At 43.5% G+C, this 20,200-nt stretch overlaps 1 protein-coding gene across 1 annotated transcript; it reads right to left on the reverse strand.

Annotated features, from left to right (window-relative positions):
- Window positions 1-4,087: 4,087 nt before the first annotated feature.
- LOC115325526 lies at window positions 4,088-15,582 on the reverse strand. The gene is made up of 6 exons (XM_029986270.3): window positions 15,545-15,582; window positions 14,203-14,258; window positions 13,873-13,891; window positions 13,750-13,775; window positions 11,046-11,293; window positions 4,088-4,437 (listed from the first exon to the last, which is right to left on the reverse strand). The coding sequence occupies exons 2-6, from the start codon at window positions 14,249-14,251 to the stop codon at window positions 4,111-4,113; spliced, it is 669 nt and encodes a 222-aa protein (XP_029842130.2). The 5' UTR covers window positions 14,252-14,258; window positions 15,545-15,582; the 3' UTR covers window positions 4,088-4,110.
- Window positions 15,583-20,200: the final 4,618 nt, after the last annotated feature.

Raw genomic sequence — 20,200 nt, forward strand, 5'->3', positions numbered from 1 at the left:
AACTCGTCTGATGGTATACGTAACTTTCAGTAACCAGGTCACACAAATCTGTTTTTTTTAGCTTTTTCTTTTTCTGAAGTGGCTGTAGCACTCGAACATGACTACTGGAAGTTACAAGTTCTCTCGGCTACCCAGATACCGCTGCTGCAGAACAGAACTATGTGCGAAACATGCGGATAACGTCGGACGGTATACCAGCACCCCTAGAATCGACAGCAACAGATCACTCGGATGTACATTGCTCACACGAAATCGCGATGAAGCAGAGGAGATCTTTCTGTGAACAAAAGGGAACGTCTCCGTCGAAAAAAAAAAAGAAACAGGATGGGTTATTGATGACATGGGCTACCAAAAGCGTCGCTTGGCTGGGCCTTCAAAGGTTAGCCAAACGCTCACTGTAATGCCCTTTGTTTTACATAGTTCTGCTTTCATCAACGTAAATAAGAACAATGTCTGACTCAACTTTTATGGTGTTATATTAAAATTTTATGACCCAAGCTTCTATTGTGCTTTTTGTACACACCGTCGAAATTGGCCACTGATAATAAGTTGCCGAGATCACAGCTCGCGACGTAACAGCGAGGCAAATGCTGGTCGTGATGGCACGAACGGAAACCATAAGAGGCCGCCACCGTTTCATTTAGGTGCTAATATCTGTCGAAAAAATAGTTTTATTTTTATTTTATTAACTTACCGTATTTTAACTAATAAATCAATCAATTGCATTACAGTGTCATTCGTGCTTCTAGATATAGCGGTATTTTATTGTTGATTTTTTGAAATGTGATCATAAAAATGTATTTTCAGTGAGAAACCAAAGCTTGACTGTGGTGTTTGTGTACGAAATATTGCTGCGTGTTTGTTTAATATGAGTATTTTTTTTCGTGCACCTTTCCTTTGCAGCGCAACACATGTAGTACTGTAAAAAACGTTTTTGGATCAAAGAACCATGGGTGTTCTTCCGAATATCCGGCCACCCTTGACTGACAGGCATGTACCTCGAAAAAAATGTATCTTTTGTTTCGAAGGAAAGCGGAAGTATATGCATGATGCTTTCGATGTTGTTACTTTTTTTATATAGCCATAGATTCCTTTGTTGACTCAAACTTTCTTTAGAAAGCAAACATAAACAGCCTTCCAGATAATTGAGCCGCACATGTCTCTGAATATTACTTCTATCTGTAGAGGGCATTGCAACAATAAAAAAACGGACCTTTACAAATGTATGTAATGCGATATTAGAGCGCAGCTTTTCATGTATTTTGATTTCCCGATATACAGGGCTAAACAATTTGAGAAAGATATATAAATGTACAAATATCGATCCTCCTCACATACTGGTTCTGCGCCCTCCTCCTCTTCCGTGCCCTCTTCCTTTTCGTACCCTCGTTCTCCGTATCCTCCCCTCCTCCTCTTGGGCACCCTCCCCTCCTCCTCCTCCGTGCACTCCCCTCCTCTTCCTTCCTACCCTCATCTTTTCCTCCGTTTCCTCTCCTCCTCCTCCTCCCACACAGCTTCCCCGCTAAATTTAGGCGCAGAATTGACGCCACATGACATCGACACCAATTCAATTTTCCCGCTGAAGTGAGCGGGGAAAACGACAGCAAGTGGCTTCGTGTCACGTCAGCCTTGAACAAGTTCAATTTCTCCTCTAGATTTAGCGGAAAAATTTACGTCACGTGACCTCGACACCAATTTGTTTCCCCGCTAAATTTAGCGGGGAAATTGAATTGGTGTATAGGTCTTTGACTTCCCATAATGCAACACTGCGCATTCAGTTTCCCCTCTACATTTAGCGGTAAAACTGTCGTCACATGACCTCACTACCAATTCAGTTTCTCCGCTAAATTTAGCGGGTAAACTCTGACATCCCATAATGCAACAGGCGTGGTTACTCCGACTGCGACACCGCGACAGTTACGCCGACGCCGCTCAGGGCGGAAACGGGTGACTGCGAGCTGTGCTCTAAAACTTGATATATGTTATGTGTAGCTCAAGCCCTCTCCAATGCTATATATATTTGCTTTCTAAAAAAGTTAATACGACAAAGAAATGTAGGATCCTCTTAAGAAGAGAGACAACATTGTTTTATTAGCTGTGACGCTTCGGGCACACAAATTATAAAGATGCAAGAATTTAAAAACACATATATCAAAGGTACAATGCAGTAACTTCAAATTTGCTCACAAAAAGGTGCTTTGCTGCAAAACAGCCATCCAAATATGGGAGTTATAGACATTGGATAAAGGGCCGGTTACACCTATATATGTGTTTTGAAGTTTGCCGTGTATCTTTTTCGGATTCAGTATGTTGCCGAAACGTATTATCCCGGAAATCTACTAACTGACATATCAGTATCGAAATTGTATTCCATATACTGGCATTCCGAAAATAAATAGCCGTTTATTAAATGCTTCCATTTTGAAGAGAACCAATATTTATTGTTTTTTTATATTTACAGGTCTCTTAATAAATGTTTGTTTTCTTGTGTGTGCCTGGCTGCTTTTCGAGTCTCGTTGTTCTATACCCAATGTTTGTTTATTGTAGAGTGCGCGTCCTCAAATTTTGTGGGCCTTTCCACTACCCCAGCGTTGAAAAAGAGGGTGGCTTTTGCAAGGTGCAGTCGATGAAAGTTTCCAAAACGTAGGGCATGACGAGTTTCGAGCATTTTTTTTTATCGTTCTAAATGTAATTAGATTGCGGCCTGATCCCTAGCAGCACACTTCCTCGGGTCATACTTAAACCCGTTTGGCGCAAGCCTGGAACAAGGTTGAGCCAAGTTGGCTCCAGCTCGCGCCAGTCTGCCCCAAGCCTGGGCCGAGAAAGTGGGCTACTTGGAATACGATAATAATCGCCGAAGATTAAATTCTAAATCAAGTGACGTCAACATATTAAGCTACGCTCCGCGTTTCTTAGGATTTTAATGACTATATAGTTTAAGAATAGTTCAACACTAGTAATAGACGCCAAGCTTTTATTTTCTTTCACGCGTATTTTACTTATAGTAACATTTTATGTGCCCTTTATGCTACCACTCAATACTTGTCGTAATAGACTCGAAGATTGTTTTAGAGGGCAGCACTTAGGCGTCCGTTTCCGGCTTGAGCGGCGTCGGCGTAACATTGAGGTCACGTAAGCCCCCCCCCCCCCCCCCCCCCCGAGGTCACGTGACATCTTCCTCAAATCACGTGACCCCCCTTCCCTGAGGTAACGTGACCTCAGGGAGTCACCTTTCCCCCAGTACCCTTCCATCCTATCCCTCAGTGCCCTGCCATCGTCCTCCACAAGAGCTGCGCTCTAATCCGGTGTTGCAGGGAGTTGTAAACGGCTTTCATTTTTTTATTTCATTTTTCATATTGAGTCCCGCCTTCAGAGGAGGAAGTCGATTCTTCTGGTTTCTACCCTAAAAGCATGGTACTTACTTTGAGTAGAAGAAGTTGTTTGTACTTATGAACGCTCTTATAAACACAAAAATGCGTCACTTAAAATGCCCGTTGCCCATAAAGCTTCCTCGTAATTCATTAATATAAATTAGCCTCCTTAAGTACAATTATTTTTCACTTTAATCATTGTGACGAGTCTTATAGAACTTAACCATTACAATAAAACACATTTCTCAACTCCCAGATGGATGTTAATTAAGTGTGCAAAAAATCACCGTAATTCAACGACGCGTAGAGAGCGGCAGTGGCTTCTATCATCTTCCATCACCACTGCAACTTACAACCAATATACAGTAGCGCTTAGCAAGCCAACTAGCTCAACGCATCAAAAATTTCGATTTGTTCAACGGTATTTTCCTCTCCTACGGCGACCTTAAAAAAATAAGAAATGGCAAACCACATTGCAAGCCTCCGGACATATCGAGGTAACGAACACCATTATGATGTTGGGAGTAATTATTTTATGACAGTTCAAAAATTATTAAGTGATTGAAAACTAATATTGAAGCTTTTTAGGTATGAAATTGTTTTTTCAGGAACGAAAAGAAATGAAATTGCTCTGAGTATTGTGTCGTCCGTCTCCCTTTTTTTCCCCTTCTTCTGGTTTACTATGGCGATCTTAAACCGACTCGCTGTGCTCTCGCTTTAGCTTCAAAGAAATTTCTGTTTATTTCGTATCTTTGATTATCTGGTTAACAGCAGAGACAAAGTCGATGTCCGACTGAGTCAGTTTGGTGGCTGGAAGAAGGCTATCTCCCGCCAGCCTTTGGGCAACGTCTTCAAGGACATCGCCAGCAGATCCCACTATGTCCCCCAATTTTTCAAAAGCCACGTGTCCTTTTCTAGAGAACCCTCTGGCGGAAAACGCAGAGATGGTCTTTGCTGTTAGCTTCGCCACTCGTGCTTGAAGAGTGTTGTTTCCTAGAGTGGATATATTGAGCACCCACTGAACAGCCTTAGCCTTCTTGAATGTACCTATTCCGAATCTAGGTCCCTGAAAATAGAAACATGTCGTTACTATTAACAACCCTGGATCTGTTAGTTTAGCGTCGCATGAGACTACAAAAAACAATATCTTATCAGAGACGAAAGGTGGACAAGAAAGAAACAAACACACATGGTAAAAGCACACAGACTGGGAAAAAGGACGGACGGACCAACAAAGAGGTCTTAATTTGAGACCTTTGTGTCTATCCGCGATTTCTTTTTCACCGTCTCGGGGTGTTCTTACTATGTTCAACTAACACCAGCTCGTTGGCGCCCTAACCTTCTGTTCAAACACACACGTCTGTGTTTTTCTCTTTCTTTTCGTCTTTCGTCTCAGGTTTAAATTATGTGTAACTTTAACCACCTCGCCTCCTTATTAAGTTTGTCTACACTCTATCATAATGTTTTGTTAATAACTATGTAGTTTAATACCCCTAATGAAAAAAATTAATTAATCAATGTGTCTAATAAACATATGAGAGTGTCTAAGATCACATTAGAACTTACATATGTTTTATATACTCTACCCCATCCATATCTTATACAAGTTCTGATATGTTTGGTGAAAAAACCGTGTATAAACACTTTGTTTTTCAATAGGGTATTTCTCTTAAAGGGCACCGCGCTGCTTCTCCGAAGCTCCCGCCATGACTCCGCCCGTCGCTGAACCATGGACTACCGTGCGTTATTCTACAAAACCAACGAAAAGTCACCTCACCATCGTCATAAAGCTGACCGACGGGGTTTCCCTATCGGAACTCCAGTCTACCCACCTCACCGATGCCGTAACCGCCGCCGCCCACCTTACGCCATCGGAAGCGAAAGAGACGTATTTCAAAATCCGTGACGTGCAAAACGTCCTCATCGCCGACACCTACCGACCCTCGGCCCAGGAAAAGCTCCTGCAGACCACGAAACTCACCATTGCAAATCGCGACTACGCCGTTACCAGCTACCCCTCGGCCCCCACCAACTCCTGCAAGGGCGTCATCCACGGCCTCGCGTCTCTCACCGCCCCCGACGAGCTCATCGCCAACATCGAATCCAATGTCCCAGTACTCACCGCTCGCATGATGGGCAAGACCGAAACGGTACTCATCACCTTCGAAGGCACATACGTGCCCTATACTATATACTACCGCCGCCTCCGATTCCGGTGCCACCCACACAAGCCAAAATCTCAACAATGCCAAAACTGCCTCCAACTCGGCCACCGCGCGGAAGTCTGCCCCAAGAAAGGCAAGCTTACAGTATGCGACATCTGTTACCAGGAAAACATGACCTCGGACACCCTTCACAACTGCGTTCCTTACTGCGTCATTTGTAAAGAAGAGCACGCCTCCAAGGACCCGAACTGCCCCGCCAAAAAGCAAGCCGATGCGCAAGCCACTCTCACTGCCTACAAACGGCGAGTACAGCAGCGTCCCAAGGCAACAACCATCCCCAACACACTGCGCACCCCTCCTCCACCACCAAGACCGAAGGGTGGGAAAGCCTTGACCACTCCCAACCCGCCCCACCAACCAGCACCTCCTTCCGACAAGGTGCCCACTACCAACTCCAGACAGGAGAATTATCGCCTACCGCCCATCCCACGAGGCTCAACTCAGCAACATCGCAAGACCCGGAGTCTCAGCCGCAACAACAAGGTGAGAGAGCCACTCCGTTCCACATTACACCCGACACACGCATCCCGACCCAAATCCATACCCCAAGCCATTACTGCATCCGACACGTACAAACAAGCGCTTCTCGCTGCCAAGCGCACACCAACCACCCCAAACACAGTACAAGCGATAAACGTAGCACCAGAAAATCAACACATGGACACTTTACCTCCCCCCTCTCAACCCGTCACTCCCCAGGTCTCCATCGAACTCAAGCAAATCATGCTCGTTCTGAAAAACATTCAGGAGCGCCTGGCCGCTTTCGAGCAGGATGTAGCAGAACTGAAAGCACAGGACCCTCAGCACCCAAAACGAAAAGCAGACGACCCCTACAACCCTGAAAGCAAAATCCCCCGTCAAAATATCGACACCTCATCAACTGATGACGAAACCAATATCTAAACAATCTATACACATCCTACAATGGAACTGCCGCAGCCTACAACGTAAACGAGCCAGTCTCACCCAATACCTCAACACGCTAGATCGCAAACCTGACGTCATCCTTCTTCAGGACACGCAGGGCACTCACAACCTTCCACAATACACACCCTACACCCAACCCAGCATCACTCAAACCGACCGCAGGCAAAACACATATACCCCCACACTCGTCACGACATACATCTCTAAGGAACACCCGTCAATACAACTCAACACAACAGACATCAACACCGCTCACCAAGAGCACGTCATCATCACCCTTCAACCCCGCAACTGCCCCAATCCCATCACAATCGTCAACGCGTACTGGCGACCGGGCCGCAAGGTCGCAAATCCCACTCCCTGGCTCACGAAACTCGTGGCAAACAACTCAGACCACGACATCCTCTTAGTCGGAGACTTCAACAGCCCCAATGTGTCCTGGGGTTACCCAAACACTCAACACAATGGGCGCCTCCTCGCACAAGCAACCGCCCAAGCGTCGATGACACTGGCCAACGACACTACACAACCCACCCGCACCGGTAACAGTGTAGAGCGCGATACCAATCCCGACCTGGCCTTCCATCACGGCCCATCCGTTGCTGAATGGTCCGCATCTGACGAACAGCTAGGCAGCGATCATCGCCTCATCCACCTCACACTGATCACCAACGTCAAACAGAAAGTACGTCGCAATACTGCTCGCATCACAAACTGGGATCACTTTCGCTACCATACCTCCAACAACCCCCCACCGACGGACGCTGATCCCAGAGCCTGGGCCAACCATCTCCTCCAGGCACAGAACAAATGCACCAAAGAAGCCCAAACCACAACCGCTACCCCGTACATTGACAACCATCTTCTCAACCTATGGAAAACTAGGCGCAAATTGGTGAAAAAATGGAAGAAAACCAAGCACTCCAAACACCTAAAACACAAAATTCACAACATCACCAAAGAAGCCGAAACCTACGCAGAGCAACTCACCACCGAAAACTGGCTCCAACTTTGCGACTCCCTCAACGGCCAACTCGGCACCAAAAAAACGTGGCGCATCCTACGCACACTCCTCACACCCTCTCAACCTCGCGACCCCCTCACACGCATTATGCTCGCCAGCAAAATTACCTCGCACGACCTCGAGCAGCAACTCCGCGACACCTTCTTTCCACCACCAACCGACACATCACACACACCAGAACCTCCAACTCCTCCCCTCGACCCATGCGACATGGACGCCCCCTTCCCACTCAACGAACTAAAGCGGGCACTTGACTCTCTCAAACGAAACACATCACCTGGCGAAGATCAAATCACATATCAACTTCTCCGCAATCTCGACGACACACAACTCCAACAACTCCTAAACTACTTCAATAGTGTTTGGCAAACTGGCGACATACCAGCAGAATGGAAACACGCCATCATCACCATGATCCCCAAACCAAACAAAACCTCCGAAGTCAAGAACCTACGACCCATTTCTCTCACCTCGTGCACCGGCAAACTTCTTGAGAAGCTTGTTCTCACACGCCTCGAATGGCATCTCGAGCACGTGAAAGCCCTACCCTTTACACTCATTGGCTACCGCAAGAATATCTCCACACAAGACTGTCTCCTTCGGCTATACAATGACCTCCTCCAAGACAAAAGTACTACACAACTCCGCTCACTCCTAAGCCTGGACATCTACAAAGCCTTTGATAACGTCTCACATGACTCCATACTCAGTACCCTCAGAGAAACGCAGTGCGGCCCTCGAATGTATAACTACATCCGCAACTTTCTATCGAACCGCACGGCCGCCTTTAAAATTCCTGGACACATCTCCACACCTTTTCCGTTACACCAAGGAGTACCACAAGGCTCCATCCTCTCTCCCACCCTTTTCAATCTTGCCATGAGCAGACTTCCCGCACAACTCGACACCATCCCCCACCTCAAATTCTCCATTTACGCCGATGACGTTACCTTATGGACCAACACTGGCTCCCCCGGCCAGCAGGAAGAGACACTGCAACACGCTTGCGACACTGTCGCACGCTATGCCATTAGTATAGGTCTGGCCTGTTCTCCATCCAAATCGGAACTCCTCGTCATCTCCAACCGCAAAAACAATCCCGACAGGCAGCTGATCACCGTACACCTCGACGGCACTCCCACACCCCAACGCCCGCACATCAAGGTCTTAGGCCTCACCATCCAAAACAACGGTGCAAGCGATATCACCGTCTCCACCCTCTCCAAACAAATAAATCAAATCACACACTACCTCGGCCGCGTTTCCCGGCGCCACAGAGGCCTCAAAGAGAGCGACATGAGACGAGCCATCGAAGCTCTCATCTACTCTCTCGTACTCTACCATATCCCCTACACCCCACTCACTGCCCGTCAACTCAAACACCTCCAGACACAGCTCCGCAAACCCACCCGCCTTGCTCTCGGCGTGCCACAGTACGCTCCCCTAGAGCACTTACAACAGATGGACCCCTTCAACACACTCGAGGAGCGAGTCGACTTCCACCGACTGGGTCAACAGCAACGCCTAACCACGTCTCTGCAGGGTCGCTACATTCTCAATTCTCTCGGTTACGACACCCTGCACCTCCCTCCCATCGAAACAACCACACCTCCCTGGGATACCATACCCCAAATCACCGCACTCCCCATACCCAAACATATGAATCCCGACAGCAACCCGGAACGCCGCAAGCACAGAGCCAAACTCATATCCCAAAAACTCGCCACACTTCAGGCACAGCAGCACCTCATCTACTATACAGACGCCAGCTACGACCGTGGCACCAAACTCGGCCGCACCGCAATTCACTGTCCCCAGACCAGCACAACGCTTAGGCAAACATACACCGAAGCGCCTTCGGCAGACCTCCTGGAGACTCAGGCGCTGTGCTCCGCCATTCTCCATGCCATCGCCAACCCCCACGAGGGACACACCTCCATCACTGTCCTGACAGATTCCCAAAAAGCAGTTCGCACATTTCAGTACAACCAACTCCCCAACTACATGTCGCGTGAGCTTCGAGCCGCCCTCAACACCACCCCCACCCTTCGCTTCTACATCTACTGGATCCCTGGCCACGCTTTAATCCCAGGAAATGAACGAGCACATTCACTTTCCCGAGTCACTTCCACTCCGGGACCTGCGATTGACTGGCCTACGTCCTATGACCCCCAACTCCAGCGCAATGAATACCATCAACAGCGCTCTGACACACTCCGACAACTCCGCGAATCCAGACTCGCCCTCGTACCACCGCCTCCCACACTCTCTCGACAACAGGCCAGCACTATACGCCGAGCACAGACCCACACGCTATCCTCCCCACACTATACTCATCTCTTCCAAGGCGCTCAGGGCACAGCTAAGTGTCCCTTCTGCACTGGCTACCCAAACAACACGCACACCTACTGGCAATGCCTCCACGCACAACCATCCATCCGCTCTACACTTTCCAAGCTTCCTCCCGGGCTTCGGCCCACGACATGGAAAGAGCGGCTCTCTCCCACAAATCATCAAAGCGTGCCCGCCACCTTCGACGCCCTTCTTCACCACATCACAACCATCGAAGAGAAGCTGAGGGCATCGAAAGACGCCACCAATCCCCCATGATCCACCTATCCTCACCCTTCTGAATGGCGTCCTCCTGGACACCACTTTGACACCCTGAACTGAGGGTCAATAAAGATGTTTTCTCTCTCTCTCTCTTAAAATATATTTAAAACGTAACAAAAACGCTTCATTAGACAGACACGTTTCCGGAAAAGTTTTTAAAACTATTCGACAAATATAACGCAATCTGTAACTGTTACGGATGTAATGGTATCTATAATTGACTTCTTTTAGGCACCTATTCTTGTCCACAATGAGAGATTTATTGAAGATAAAAGTCGCCTTAGATATTCGCTTAAACTGCATCTCTATATATATTTGGGAAACCATTTTGATATTAAGGCTTAGTTTACTTCGTTTGCGTTCGCAGCTATCCAAATTTGAAATTTTCAGCAGCTACAGCATTATATACACATTTTATAACAGAAAATTTTAATATGTTTTCAAGCGAACACCCAACACAGAAAAACTCGAAAGGGTGCGAAATTTTTTTAGGTCTTTGACATGCCAATTCGCTCTCACTCCCTCTTTTCCTACCCCAAAACAAAAAGGCGACTTATAGTGAACTGGTTTATCCCACCTTAAAAGACGTTATCGCAGGATGTTTACCTTCAGTTATCTGTACTACATATGTGCGACTCATTATCATAACAGGTATATTTTCTTTCCATGAAAAAACATTACAAAAGGGCAAGGGGTTGCTCCAAGCCGATAGCAAGAGCTTCAAATCCTTCTCCTCCGTGCACGAAAGAAGCAACCAACGTTTCACAAATTGACTTATATTATGTTGAATAACAACTTCGTTTTTTTTGTTTTTTTTTTAGCGATTTTTTTTTACGTTTACTTAATTTCTGTAAATTTGTATGAAAGGATGACGGCACGACTTACCAGAATGCCGTATCGCTGGAAAAGCCATCGTCCAGCAACCTTGATGGCTCCACCGACTTTCGAAACGAGTCTGCCCATGTGCTTCAGCGTCGTGCCCGTTTCCGAGAACGCGTCGTCCACGCGGTCGTGGACGCTTCCGCCCTTCTTGGCAACGTCGCTCTTGCTGATCATCACTTCGCCGATGACTCTGGAGACCAGGCTTGCCACCACGTCGCTCATGGTCCGCTCGAAACCTTTTGGCTTCAAAGCTAGAATGATCCAGCTCATTTTTTTAGTTTCGACCTTCAAAAAATTTATGGGTGAAGGTAAAGGCCCGTTCACACTCTTGCGACTGCTTGCGACCTCTTAAACCTGGGTTCCTTAAAACTTCTTAAACCAGAGAACACACTGGCGCCATCTATTGGGAGGCAGTGTAAACTCGGCGGTCCGGCATATTTTTTTTTATTTCTCGCGCAATATCCTTTCTTTTTTGGCTCGAAAAACTTTTGTCAATGTTATAAACGAGCCTTTCTATGGGTATTACGCACATTTGACCTCGGAAATCCCGCAAAACCTTCGCTTTTGTGAAATGCAGTTCTAGGGTCACCGCATAGATGGCGCCACAATGTCAGTGTGTTCCCTCATTCTAGAAACATTTAAGAAGTTGTAAGAGACCTCGTCCCTCTCAGTCGTACTCGGTCGCAAGAGTGTGAACGGGCCTTAATGGTACAAGTGCTTTCAGCTTTGTCACTGACAACTAGTTAAACGCTAAACTATTGTGAATGATGCTTCGCTTCGTAATGGTTATATGGTTAGTACTAGCAGCTCTTGGAATATGAATAAAACACAAATAGAAGAAATATGCGATACGTTTGGTTTGCTTCTTTCTGTTTTGTTAGAGTACTATATATACCACAGACTCTTCTGTGCCCGCCATGAAATAACACACAGAGGCAGTTAATTTAAAGCATTAACGCCTTGTCAGTCATAACGTCTTGAATACGAAACGCTTCAACACGCATCAAATAAATTGCTCCTAATATTAATTTGGAAAATCTGCGTAGACATAATAACTGTATTAATCAATTAATTTTTTAGATGTTCAAACACTTGCATTAACCTGTTGATGGTCACAATTACCATCTCGTTTAGACATGAACATAGTTACAGTTGCGCCCACAGGGACAGGGGTACGTTTAGACATCCGCGGTGTTCGACGAGATGAATGAATGAATTACGTTTACTTGTGAAAATATCTGCGGTTGTGAAGTTAAAGGTAGCCTAAGTCGCTCGACAAAGCGTCACCTTCCTTTCCGGCACTACAGCAGTTTCCGTATACAAGATTAAATATAGGTAAACTTAAATGCAGTACGTCCATGTAGACAGCTAAAAGAAGACGACGTCAGAAGAAATCGGACATAAATCAAACACAAAGCAGGATCATAAAAGTAATATAGAGACAACACGTCAAAAAGACTGCGAGATACCAAATATGTAGTATACAGAGACAGTCAATGACGGCGAACAGAACAAGACTCTCATCAAACGTCGAACCTCCGAATAGAAATTGATCTCAAAAATGCGATGTGTGCGGGGCCATTGAGCAAGCAAACCGATCTGCTGATTTTTATTGCGCATGTATCGTTTCTTTTCTTTTTTTCTTTTTTTTTATGCGATAGTTTGTTTTGTTTTTTTCTTCTATAGCTATTTACTTTTTGCTGTTCGATGCGAGAACGTGACTGTTAATGACAAAAACCTTTAAGGCTAAATTTTAAGAGATAGGCGCATATGTGACGTATGCCACGGTGATAACGCGAAGCTAGAACACGTGGTTTTGAAGCGCATGGGACTTCGCCCTGCCCTCCCTAAAGGGGTAACGGATGTGGCGGGAGCGCTGGGTTCTGCTGCCAGGGATGAAAGAACAGAGGAACAAAAAATTATATTCACACAAAAATAGGTTAGAAAATATGTGGAGGTCTAGAAAACCGTTATAATGCACGGAATTGATGGGGGAAAGGCTGTAACTCTACACATAATTTATAGCAAAGTGTAAAGGGAAGGGGTGTAAAGGTTTCTAGACTAGGTGGTGCAAGCTACCGCCTGGCACAAAGGGTGCAGCCAATACCATCCACTCATTTATTCATCCGATGATAAAATATATACGCTTGCAGGAAGTGTTGTGGTAGTTTTCACAATTCCTCATATAAAAAAGGTCGTCTTCACAACGCCTCGCAAGATAACAGTGTTTGGCTAGGGACAGAGAAGCAAAGGGGGCTCGTTTTGCTACAACGAAAGGCTGAGGGAGGGAACGAGTTTCGTTTCCTTCCTTAGCCAAGTGCGCAAAGTGTGTCCCTTGCAGACGTGCTTTATCAAACAATATATTTTGCCAACTCCGCTCACAAGTCTTTCACATTAAGGACGCACTAAACAACTTAAAACACGGAGTATAGGAGCATTGCCAGTGTGTTGTGCGATCAATTAGCGTTTACTGACATCGCGTTTTGGTGTTTGTCTTCTTTCATGACTTAACATCTTAAACTAACCATATTTGGAGTGGCAAAATCGGGGCACACGCTCGGTATATATCTAGGTACGTTGCCTTGACTCATTTAGACCTGCGCAGGTCTAAATAAGTCAACGTTTATTACATTTATGGGACAATACTCTTTCACATTGTAATTACATGGTCGAATTATAAGAGTATAAAGATTTTCATGTTACTTACTTTGGATGGTAGTATTGCTTGGTTCACTGTAAATGTAAAACATATTTTATAGCACTTTTCTGTTTTTTAAATATAAAAGCGCAAATCATACATGCAAGGAAAGTTGAAAATTTCTTTACTCACGCAGCATCTGTAGTTACTTCTGTGTGAAACAGCGTAGGAAAATAAAAAGATGTGTAAAAGGCTTTCCAATCTCGTTGAAGGCATAACATAATTCCATATTTTTAAAGATTGTCACTAAATCACTTCGTGAACGGCATTATAAATGATCAAAATTCTCAATTGTGATCACTACTCTAGCCAAAAAAGATAAGTTAGCATTTTTAGCATTTTCGGACTAAATGCATTCGATTTGCTCTTTAAAGATCTGTGACCCCTTTCTTGTCACTAGCTGATCTTTGAACCTTTACATTTATTATAAACATGAGGTAAATGAAACGCCTGTCTACTTACCAGCACAGACTGCTACTGAAAACACTAATAATACAATTAGCTTGTACATCTTGTTCCTGCAAAACAATATAAAATTAAAAAATTAGAATGTTTTATACACCGTTAAGACTGCTTTAAAAATTACGGCTCTTAAACATTACTACGTTTTCATCATGATTGCCTGTACAACACGACCCGATCTTTCTTAAGAGTTTTTACACAGTTAGCCGGAATTATTTAATCCGCAGTCTAGAACGTAAAACGTAAATCAATTAAGTCTATCAGTTAATAAATAATATTTCCTGCATAAGTGTATACAGCTTGTGCGTAGAGTATTTCAGACAATATATATATATATATATATATATATATATATATATATGAACGAATATGTGCAGATGAATGAACCATACTTAACCCGATGAATCAAAGAATCAAAGTTTTCAGGAACCCGCCGAAAGCCAAAAATTGGCGGAGCCAGGATCTGAACTCTGGGCCTCCCAATGTCCGGTCGGGTGTGCCAACCTCTACACCACTCCACCTTGGCTTTCTGGCGTTTCCTACCTGTCTTATTAATGCACAAGAAACAAAATGTATCCAATCGGAGGTGTTCTGGAAACACACGCCGCCGCGTGGAACGCGGTACGACGCTTAGTGTCACGTGGTACGTGCTCGTTTGTGCTCCAGAAATCCTCCCACTGTTTGTCTCGCCCCGTGTACATGTAGTATTCTTTGTTTATGAGCTTTAGAGACACGGTATCATCATAATCTGCGAGAATCAAGAGCCACATTATTGAGTATACAACACGGGCACTTCACACCATCGTACGTGGTCTCCGAGGAGGATATGAACGAATATGTGCAGATGAATGAACCATACTTAATCCAATGAATCAAAGTTTTCAGAAACCCGCCGAAAGCCAAAAATTGGTGGAGCCAGGATTTGAACTATATATATATATATATATATATAGACATATCTTCACTTGAAAAAATAGCCTATTCATTCGTGTCCTATTTGATCATCATTCAAGAAATATTTTCACAGTCATATAAAATGCCTGGCCAACGTTTACCTTTTTCCCTCTTAAAATCTCACGGGAAGGTTTCCTGTAGCTGCCTGTTCTGTAGAAAAGTGCTAAATGCAAAGTATGTTATTCAGATTTACATCCAGCAGATCAACTAGATTAACGAATACGACACCGTTCAAATTTTAAAACGTTAATTTCTAAAATAAACGAGACGATTGATGCTGTGCTATATCTTTAGTACGTACATTTCTCCTGATTAACTCCGCTTTTAGAAAAATTTCAAATGAACAGATTGGCCACTTCACCAATACCAAAGAGGATCATTCGCTCACCTGTGAATTAGACGCCTACCACAAGCAATTGTCGTAACAAAGTGAGAGCCTGTCCCAAGTATTTTTCATCCAGGTGTTGCGGTTCACAAGATCACAATTTTTTATCTTGATTTCACGCGACGTAGACTAGGACTGTGTGTATAGATGATAACCATTTCTACGTCATATGCAATATCATTTAACAAGGTTATCACCTGAGAACACCACTGCACTGTGAAATATAAAAAATGTAGCCAATCACGCTGATGTTTATGAACTCATGAAACGAAAAAGTATCATCACGTGCGGCACTCTTACATCTTGATCTTGTCTTAATGTAGGTATTCCTTCATCTACTTTATAACAAGCGGGAATGTTACAAGATTGTGGAAAATTTTAAACTTAATTATTTATAACAGTACAGAACAGAAAAAATACTATTTTACAGCATAAGCGCTTTTGTGACGCGTCACAAACGGAAATGAGCGTAGATTGCTTTCAAATATTTATATCGTTGTGTTTTGACATTAAATGTTGCAGCGACGAAATGGGGTAAAGAGGCGGCTGTCAAAGAAATCTTAGCCTTGGAGTTGTCAAGACTTGAAAAATCGTCAAAAGATAAAGGCACATCGAGCATTTCATAAACTGTAGAAATGGTTGTAAAAAAATGAATTTGCTTACTGTTTATTCAAACGTGAAAGGCGGAACAGAAGTATTTGAGTAGTAACTTCTCCTACAACGTCAAAATTAATTGGAGTAGCACATGCTTCAAAGTTTCACACAGACTGCAAATGTTTTAGTCGGGAAACTGCAAATCGAGTACTAGAGGCGCCTAGCGTGTTTGAAAAACGATTGAATAAACATCGCCTTTGTTATGAGGTTATAAGCTTCAGGTGCGAACCAAAATCTTGTTCCGATTTTTGATTTATCGTAGCGTAATTATGTTCTTAAAAGAAATGCTGTCTAGCAAAACTACGAAGTGCATATATTTGGTCGTTTGCGCCGCTAAATTAAGTCGGGACACGTTTCATGCCGAACGACATTAACCAATATTTTTTAATGTTCTTTTTTTATCTAGAACGCAAACTAAAGGACTTGGAAATAAAAGGTATCCCTTTCAGCCCTAACGAAAATATTCGTGATATGGTGAAACAAGTGTCTGAAGCACTGTCAGGTCCTCTAGAGCTGCCAGACGTCGACACTTGTCACAGGGTGCGTACTAAAAAACCCCGGCCAGCAGCATATCGTAGTGCAGTTCACCACACGCCAAAAAGAGGCGCAGTGTTCTATGCTGCTAAAAAGAAACGATTAACTTCCACGATGATCGATATTCTCGGTCAACCGTCTCCAATATTTGCAAATGAACATCTCACTCAGTATGTTATACAGGATGCTCTTGAGTGAAGCGATCAAGGCAAAAAAGAACAAGAACTGCAAATTTTTATGGAGAAAGAATGGAAAGGTGTACGCTAGAAAAGCAGAAAACTATAGGATTATAGATATGAAAACTGTATCAGACATTGCACGAATTACTTAGGACGCCATGGCAGACGTAGATTTCAACTTTCCTGAACCAGAAGTACCCTGTGGCTATTACAACACAGACACCTTTAACAAACTTCATATTGTTGATAAAATTGGCATTTCCACTTTTCATATGAATACAATAAGTTTGCAAAATAAAAAAGACGATATCGAGAAAATTTTGACGCCCCTAAAATTTAGATCGATGTACTAATGTATCCAGAAACATGGAACTCAGCCAAATCATTACCAGTGCAATTCACCAGCTATAGATGCCTTCATATCGATCGAGATAACAAACCCGGCGGTGGTGCTGCTATCTGTCACAAGACAGCGCTACAAATGACCGAAATTGATAAATGCTCTGTATCTACTGCTGACATTGAGTGTCTTGCTGCGCAACACCGTGACAAATGCTTCGTAATGGTATGTCCCCCCCCCTCCCCCACCGGAAAATTTCCGAAATTCTGTTCCAATCTTGAAAGCATGCTCACATTAATTCTGCATCAAAACACCAAAAAATAATAATGGAACACATCAATATTGATTTACTCTCCGACACTAGCAATCAACTTCAACTTAACAATATAGTGGAGTCCTATGGGTGCAAGAACTTGGTAAGTGTTCCAAAAAGAGTAGCGTTACAGAGCAGCACGCTTATTGATGTTTGCAGTACAAATATTAACCAATCGCACGCTGTGACTTTAGTATTCTTTGCCGATATCAGCGATCATTTCCCCTTATTTTGGTTTCTATAAAGTTTTGGAAGTGGTCCTAATTTACCTCAACCAGGAACTAATTTTTTTCAGAAGATCAATCAACATAGCATAGAGAGCATTTCACAAAATGGTCTCTGATACTAACTGGGACAGTGTGATGACTAGTCGCGACGTTGATAAATCCTATTTCGCTTTCTTGACAGTTCTTAAGAAGTGCTATGACGCAGTTTTTGCTCTACAACAATTTAGAACACGGCGATAGAAGCGTAGAAAACCATGGAAATCGAAATAATTGTTGCAACGCGTCAACAAGAAGAACAGACTGTTCGAAAAGGTCCAAAAATCTAGGGATACCTGCGTACTACTAGAATATAAGCAATTTAGAAATGCACAGAACCGTGACATAACAAAAACTAAATCGTATTATCACGTTTACAAGTTTAATAACATTCAATATGATCCTAAACGTACCTGTTGTGCTTTAAACTCTATCATCAAGTCCAATTCAAACCATACGCCCCCTAATAAACTGCAGATTGGGTCAGGTGTTTTCAGTGGACGTGACATGGCAAATGCGCAAAAATGATGATTTTATAAACGTTGGTGCATACAATCTCCCGAATACCACGTCATCGAGCAATTTTACACGAGCCCACCTAGAACATACTATTATGCTGAATCCTGTCACTTCTTTTGAGGTTAAGGCTGTCATAAATCACTGAAACATAAAAGCGCTTGCGGGGATGATATCATAAAAGCCGAACCGATCAAATACGTATCTAACAATATAACTGAGCCCTTGCAACATATCATGAATCTTATAATTGAAACAGGTAGTTTCCCACACGCCTTAAAAACTGCGAGAGTACCTGTCATTCATAAACATTGCGATAAAAAGGATATTAGCAATTACCGTCCAATCTCCGTACTATCAAAGGTTTTTGAAAAATTATTAAACAGTCGAATTCAAGTGCTCCTAATAAAATTCTCAGTTCTATCTACAGCTCACTACGGATTTCAAAAGGGTAAATCAACAGAAGATGCCTTGTTACATGTAAAAGATAAAATTTTAAATAACGTTGAAAATAAACTTCTTACTGTTGGCATATACGTAGATTTTCAAAAAACATTTGACAGTATCAATCATGACATCCTACTACAAACATTTCCCGGCTATGGCATTGGGGGTAAAGCATTGGATTTAATAACGAGTTTGCTACAAAATCACGAGCAGTTCGTACAAATCAATGACATCCATTCTGATCGTAAGACCGTTAAATATCGGGTTCCTCAGGGATCAGTATTAGGACCTCTACTTTTTATAATCTATTTCAGTCGTGGCCAAGCTGACCCGGCCTAAGAGCAGCAAACAAAGCCACGAAAGTTTCAAGAGCCGCGGGTAGGGGGGGGGGGGGGGGGGGGCAAACTTTTGTTCAGAGCAATATACGAAACTCGAACTACTTTCGAACGATACGAGTCAAAAGCAGTCCAATTGTTCGTAAGGTAGCAGTAGACTACCAAACCGTAACCTCTCTTTCCATTAAAAAAGCGTTCCATTTTTCTGGGGGAAGTGCTAGAGCGGCCAGGAGGGAGGCGGGGAAGTGGGATAGGGGGGGGGGGGAGGGGAGGGGGTGGTAGCGGAGGGAGCCGCGAGCCTCACTTTAACAGGCGAAGAGCCGCAGCTTGGCCACCCGTGATCTATTTAGACGACATTGCAAACATCGCAGTTTCTCCAAACTTAGTCATGTATGCTGATGATACTAGTCTTTTTTTCTGGTACCTCCGTAGATGAAATAGAACAAGAAGCTGATAACTACCTACGAGATTTAAACAGGTGGCTCGACATAAATATAATAAAATTAAATGCTACAAAAACAAAGTATATGTTATTTGCGCCAAAAAAAACAAAATCAACAAACTGCCATGTTTGACAATAAATGACTGTATTATAGACCGTATAACTGACTGAAAATTCCTAGGGGTATGGTTTAGTGACAAACCGTCCTGGACAACACACACTGAGCATATAAAAAGTAACATCTCTAGAAAAATAGGAATAATTTATAAGACAAAAGACTTCTTACCGACATGGTTGATGGTACAAATATACTCATACTCTTTTATCAAAAACTTCACTACTTTTACTAGTTTGGGGCACCACGGTTAAAACCAACTATAAGGGACTTATAAGTTAAAAAAACGTATGTTAAGAATAATGGTCAAATCGAATCACGGTAGTGAAGCCGAAAGCCTATTTGACACATTAAATATCCTTCCACTAACTAAGCTTTACCATTATAAGCTTGGGCAGCTTATTCATAGAAATGGAGTAAGCGGCTTTGACCTCATTCCTGCAAATTTGCCTGAATATAATTTAAAGACAATGGGGACATAAAAACTACTATCTATTAGGACTAACTACGGAAAAGAAAAG

This window comes from Ixodes scapularis, unplaced genomic scaffold (genome assembly GCF_016920785.2).
Source record: "Ixodes scapularis isolate PalLabHiFi unplaced genomic scaffold, ASM1692078v2 PGA_scaffold5__190_contigs__length_132052651, whole genome shotgun sequence".
Taxonomy (NCBI): domain Eukaryota; kingdom Metazoa; phylum Arthropoda; class Arachnida; order Ixodida; family Ixodidae; genus Ixodes; species Ixodes scapularis.

Excerpts from the sequence above, each read along its gene's own strand:
- LOC115325526 (XM_029986270.3), bottom strand. The coding sequence starts at position 14,251 with ATGTACAAGCTAATTGTATTATTAGTGTTTTCAGTAGCAGTCTGTGCT. Across the intron at positions 11,294-13,749 it reads AAGCAATACTACCATCCAAA|CTTTGAAGCCAAAAGGTTTC; the intron begins GTAAGTAACATG and ends GGATCATTCTAG. Across the intron at positions 4,438-11,045 it reads TCCAGCGATACGGCATTCTG|GGACCTAGATTCGGAATAGG; the intron begins GTAAGTCGTGCC and ends TTCTATTTTCAG.